At 39.2% G+C, this 6252-nt stretch overlaps 1 protein-coding gene across 5 annotated transcripts; it reads left to right on the top strand.

The window, feature by feature from the left end:
• Positions 1–448: 448 nt before the first annotated feature.
• On the top strand, positions 449–5652 carry dusp2 (dual specificity phosphatase 2). Of its 5 annotated transcripts, XR_016114664.1 has the most exons (6): positions 449–951; positions 1651–1766; positions 2581–2800; positions 3086–3192; positions 3270–3332; positions 4806–4932. XR_016114664.1 is itself a non-coding variant. In XM_088993921.1 (4 exons), exons 1-4 carry the CDS (start codon positions 561–563, stop codon positions 5021–5023), a joined length of 945 nt encoding a protein of 314 aa, XP_088850047.1. In that variant the 5' UTR covers positions 449–560; the 3' UTR covers positions 5024–5652. The 5 variants fall into 5 exon arrangements, 1 of the variants encoding a protein (XP_088850047.1); XR_016114663.1 differs by having other exon boundaries at positions 3086–3332; positions 4806–4934; XR_016114662.1 differs by having other exon boundaries at positions 2581–3192; positions 4806–4934.
• Positions 5653–6252: the final 600 nt, after the last annotated feature.

Here is a 6252-nt window from a genome sequence, read left to right as displayed (position 1 = left end):
ACGTGTCTAATTTCAGAAGTAAATTGATATCAATAAATATCACAGCGTTATATTGCCCTGCCGTGAATTGGTATGTATCAATGCTTGTAATGATATTTGAGTTGATATAATGTCATTTCACTTCTGATGAAACAATGCTGTTTTTTTTTTTTTAACAAAATATGTTTAATTTACGATACAAAAATTTTACAAAACAAAAAAATGTTTCCTATTAGAGCATGTTGTTTGAATGACAACTATTCTACAGCCAAACGTCATTCGACGGCAAACCCCACAAAAAAATCCTTAAACGGGCTTGGTTAAAAAAAACGTGACGTCACTTTCCATATTCGGAGTGACAAGTAAAGCCATATTTGGAGTTTCCGCTGCAAGTATGGAAAACAAGGCGGGGTTTATGGAAAACTGGGCGGGGTTTATACTTTGTTGTTATTAAGTGAAATTCGTTTGAAATCACTCACTCACTGGAAACTAGGGAACAAATACTGTGATTGACTGGCTTTAGTTATCGCAGCGGCAACTTTTCAAAGGTTTCTAGTCGACTTAATTAGCGTTTTCTGACCATGACGACAGCCGGCGAGACTTTGGAAATCAACAGCCACGAGTTGGTTCACCTCCTCGCGGAGCGCGTATCCACAAGCTACGTGGTCCTGGACTGCAGACCCTTTCTGGACTTCTCCCTGGCCCATTTAAGCGAGTCCCGGAACGTCAATTGGAACTCAGTGCTGCGACGTAGGTCTAAGGGCGCCGAGGTGGCCCTGGACTGGCTCATCCCGGACAAGGAGCTGCTCGGGAGGCTGCGGCGCGGGGGGCTCAGCATGACCTCTTCGCTGGCCGTGGTCGTGATGGATGAGGCCAGCCGCTCCGTGGACGACCTCAAGGCGGAAAGCGTCGCCCACATGCTGCTCGCGGCCCTGCGAAACGAACTCAGCACGCAAATTTATTTCCTGCAAGGTGACAAGAATATTACTTGAAAATGAGCAGTTCACAGACTGCTGTTGTTGTTTTATCGATTTATAAACGATGGAATTATTCAGGCGGGCAAATAAACCCAAGTACTTCATTTATTTTAAACAAAGATTTTGTATTACAGCAGTACTCGTGAACATTTCACACCATATAATAATAACAATAATAATAATAATAATAATAATAATAATTATAATAATAATTATAATAATGGGATTTCCCTTTATTAGTCTTGCAGTGGAGAAATTTACATTTCACAGCAGCAAAGTGATGAAAGGAATGAAAGTGGAAAAACAAAATACATGAGCTGCTGGAAAGGCAGCCACTCTCGCAGCGCCGTCTTGAAGTCAAAAGAAAAAAAAAAAATAATAATAATATGACAGCACAAAGACACAGATTCATTCATTCTTAGACACTTTTTCTACCCTCTTTGTTACATGAAGTTCTAGATGAAAGAGTATATAATAATAATAACAAGAAGAATATGAATGAACAAATGAATTAATAAACGAATGAATTAATAAACGAATAAACAAATATACGATAATAATAATAATAATAATAATAATAATAGTAATAATTTTACTCGCCACTAGAGAGACACTGAGATCAGTTATAAGAGGTTTTATTTTATTTTATTCACAATCTCTTCCAGAGGATTTAAAACTGTGACATCCTTTTTAGGTGGATTTCAAGTATTTTCAGAGGCCTACCCAGAGCGATGTTACAGCAAAACACCCACTGCAGTTGAACCAGAGCTACCAATCATCTTGGGCCGGAAAACGCCTACATACGATCAGGTGAGATCGCATAAAAATACAGTAAAGTCTCATTATATCGATATTCAAGGGAGTCCGAAAAAATATCGATATAACCGGGACTATCGATATATCCGACCCTGTTTGCATGTAATTTTCTCGGTGCGTGCATAGAAATAGTATCGATATAACCAGGACTATCGATATATCCGATATCGATATAACGAGACTTTACTGTAGTATCAATATAACCGGGACTATCGATATATCCGATATCGATATAACGAGACTTTACTGTAAAAGGGAAAAATCTAAACATTATCTAGCTATACTGTGAACATTCATCCATACATTCATCCATAGATTTTCTGATCCTCACAAGGGTCAGGGCGTGTCCCGATTTGCAAGGTGGTGGTGGACCCCAAAAATGCTGGCAGGAGGGAGGAGCAGGGTGGATTCAACAAAGTGTATTAAATAAAGTCAGCAGAAACAAAATCTCAAACAACAAAGTCATCAGAACAGAAAGGTCCAAATTATCAAACAAAACCATGAGAAAAACATGACAAGACGAAACAAACCTGACAGGGTGAGACAAACAATGACCCGGCACTGAATTGTCATACCGGGAGTCCTTTTAACTGCCACTGAAAAAAAACGATCATCAACTGTACAGCTGCAGGTGGGGCCCTACAGTGCCACCTGATGGTTGCAAACTGAAACGTGACAGGGGGTGGGTGGAGCTAAGCCTAGCTGTCTTCGGGCGGTTGGCGGGGTACACTTTAAAATGGTTGCCAGCCAATCACAGGGAACATATAGGCGAACAACCATTCACAATCAGTTTTTTTTTCTATTGCAGGACGGCCCAGTAGAGCTGTTGCCCTTTCTGTATTTGGGCAGCGCCATACACGCATCCCGCCAGGGGACCCTCGAATCAGCCGGTATCACTGCTGTGCTCAACGTATCATCCTCATGTCCCAACTTCTTCGAGGGGGATTTTCAGTACCTGCGCCTTACCGTGGAGGATAATCTGGCTGCGGACATCCGAGCCTGTTTCTCGACAGCCATCGTGTTTATTGGTACGTACCTAAGAGCGGGCTTCTTCTTAAAAATCCACTCATCTATTTTGGTCAATATTTGCTTCCTGTATTGTGCGCTCAAAACAAACAGGCAGATAGATTAGTGTGTTGGATAAACCAGCAGTGGGGAATATACATTTTCACGCTGACCTTGAATACATTGAGACCTCAACTTACAAACACCTTATCTTACAAACTTTTCGTCTTACAAACTTCAAATTTCTGAAAATTAAACCTTATAATAAGCACTATTTTCATAATACACACCCACCACGGCTGGCGAAGTGATCTTCGGCGGAAGCACACGACCGAACAGCACCAGAGGTTAAGTTATCAACAGTCCTTATGAAAGGTGACTCTCCTTCCATAAGCCATCAACGACCATCAAAAAGGTAAATAAAACTATTTGACAGCACAGTTTATTTCTTTAATTACAGTCCTCATGTAATGTGCCTCTCTTTCCAAACAGCAATTCCGTTTGACCTTCGACCTCCAACGCCATTCCATCAAGCCGTCAATGACCATCACAAATGTAAATAAAGTGACTTTTTGATACAATGCAGTGTATTTCTTTCATTACAATACAATAGCACATTTATTATACATAGAATAAGGTATGTTGTGTGTAGTTTTAAGGCTTATTTAGTTGAAAAGTATATTTTATGGAAACCCGGGAACAGATTATTCCCATTTTAATGATTTCCTATGGGAATTTCTTTTTTGAGATACACACTTTTCGCCTTTACACACTCTGTCCGGGAACCAATTAAGTTCGTAAGTTGAGGTCTCACTGTATAGGGGAAAAAATACTCTAGAGGGTTCAATTGGATTGGATTGAATTCACCTTTATTATCGAAATATAAAAAAAAATAATTTATTTGTAATTATCCCCCCCGCCTATAAGTATTTGACATGATTTCATGGCGCACACAGAAAACTATATGGCGAAATCATCTATGCAAGGACACTCATTTATTTTTGTGGCTTTTAATGGAGTTTTGATATGTTTTCTACATTGCTGCGAGTTGATGTATGTTCTGTTAGTGGTTCTCTTGGTGTTCTTCTGGGTTGAATGCAAAGTTGTGTAAAAAATCATTGAGACTTGTTTTATTTACATTTTTATTTAATTTTTCGGTTGAATGCCGCATTCTCTCCCCCCATGCCCGGAACTTAACATCTTTATGGACTAGCTAGCTAGCTCTCTATTAGTTATCTATTAGCTAGTTAGCAAACTTTCTATCTATTTGAGTTATTCCAGGTTGAGTGAACACTGGCGCATGTGGCTGCCGCTGCTCACCCACAGAAAAACTGATTCTGTGACTGTAAAGTGACCTTGAGAGTTTTGAAAGGCACTTAGAAATGACATGTATTATTATTATTATTATTGTTGTTATTATTATTTTTATTATTATTATTAGCTTCGCAGTGGAAAAATTCACATTTCACAGCAGAAAAGTTATGGAAGGAAGAGGAAAGGAAGGGAAGAAATAGAAAAACAAAATATGGGAGGTGCTGAAAGGCAGCCACTCTCACAGCGCCATCTTGAAGTCAAAAGAACAAAAAAACAAAATAATATGACTACACAAAAACACAGTCATTCAATTCTAAGCACTCTCTGCACCCTCTTTGTTGTATGAAGCAGTTGTAGATGAAAGAGCTGAGGATAAGTGTCCTTTTCACCAGTGGATCAGGGGCGTCATGGTGAAATATGCACATCTGTTACAAGCTAAATGTTGAAAGCAAACACGAAGCTCTAGCATCCATTGACGAACAGAGATTGTCACACATCTCCTGTCCCAAGTAAATCCGCTTCAATTCGTAGCCGCGACAGTTCCATGTATGTATAGGTGCTCTGCGCTGACTTTTTTTCTTAATGTTGCCCAATTACATATTATGCCAGTGGGTGTGGGGAAGAAAAATTACATTTGAAAATATTTTATATTTACTGCTGATTTTGTTATTTATTTAATGATTTTTAATAATTTCTTTTTGTACCCACCCACAGATGCGGTGAAGCAGAGCGGAGGCCGGGTACTGGTGCACTGCCAGGCGGGGATCTCTCGCTCGGCCACCATCTGTCTGGCCTACCTCATGCACATCCAACGAGTTTGTCTGGATGAGGCTTTCGACTTTGTGAAGCAGCGGCGTCATGTCATTTCCCCTAACCTGGCTTTCTTGGGACAGCTGCTGCAGTTTGAGACAGACGTGCTGTGTCAGGGCTGATATCGTCTGAGGAATAGAGCATATCAGATGTAAAAGGTGTATCAGAAAAGGCATCGCTAAAAAACAAAACAAAAACAAATTGAAAGTCAAAGATTTTCCTTTGGAAGCAATCACTTTGGAGTCATTTCCAGAAAGTGCCAGGAAGTGTAGAATCATGAGGGAATTGGTGAAATGGTTTATCTTACTCTAACTCCCTCCACATCTCATGCACTGAACAAAGCAAACACTGCAATATCTACAGTATATACAAAGTATTTGTTTTCCTACAGTGAAGGGGAAAACTTACAGTGAACCTTTCTAACGCCACCCATATTTCTCTGATAAAGAGCATGTTAGATGCAGTGGTGCTGGCGTCACTGCATCATTTTATTGTGTTGGCAAAAATCAAAAACAATCATTTTCATGTGTTTCTACTGGATATAAGAGGGCAGTTTTTTGACATGCCAGTCAGTAAATGCACTTTATTTATGCAGCTAATTGCAGCTGATCTTTCTTTTGTCAAAAAGACTGCTGGAGAACACAATTCAGTCTTTTTTTCAATAATAGTTGGGACTGTGAATACTGATTGATTGACTACATTTATTACATTCTACAGTAATAAGAGGAGGTTAAAATACATCTTTTTTGTACTTCTTGTGCCTTACTCATTTTTTATGAACGGAATATATACATGTGGCGTGGAACTCATTGGTAGGTAAGCCAGGGGTTATGGTCTGGGTAATGGATAAATGAATAACAACACAAAATGTCAGTGGTACCAAGTAACAAAGTGCTTTGCTACTGTGTTTCATCTTATTTTTCGGGTATTTGTACTTAACTCCTTAAAATATTACCACACTATAGGCTTATTTAGAATCATTAGATATCTGCTATATAGGGTGAATTCAATCAGTTCTATGCTTTCCAGACAACGTCCAAATAACTTTTCTTTATCGCTATTCACATAAATGACACGCTGGGATGTTGATTATGTTTTTACAAGTAGAAAACTACCGTAATCTATAAACATATTGGTTCAAAACCTAATAGCGACCTCCACTGGTTGTAGTTTTAAAATTCTCTTACAATAATCCAGCAGATGTCCCCATCGCACTGTTGATAACACAATGCAGACCTGAACTAAAAAGTTGAAACGACGTGTCAGCGAAATGAATTAAATGCCTTCTGGGTCTGCCAGGCCATGAATGATACGGCTTATAATAATTGAAATGATATATGATGGAGCAGCT

Source organism: Hippocampus bargibanti, linkage group LG04, assembly GCF_051943395.1.
Source record: "Hippocampus bargibanti isolate YZ-2025 linkage group LG04, ASM5194339v1, whole genome shotgun sequence".
In the NCBI taxonomy this organism is placed as follows: Eukaryota; Metazoa; Chordata; class Actinopteri; order Syngnathiformes; family Syngnathidae; genus Hippocampus; species Hippocampus bargibanti.
Note: the sequence above shows the minus strand (reverse complement) of the source record. Positions and strands in the feature narration are given on the sequence as shown.

Excerpts from the sequence above, each read along its gene's own strand:
- dusp2 (XM_088993921.1), top strand. The coding sequence starts at position 561 with ATGACGACAGCCGGCGAGACTTTGGAAATCAACAGCCACGAGTTGGTT. Across the intron at positions 952-1,650 it reads GCAAATTTATTTCCTGCAAG|GTGGATTTCAAGTATTTTCA; the intron begins GTGACAAGAATA and ends CATCCTTTTTAG. Across the intron at positions 1,767-2,580 it reads AAACGCCTACATACGATCAG|GACGGCCCAGTAGAGCTGTT; the intron begins GTGAGATCGCAT and ends TTTCTATTGCAG.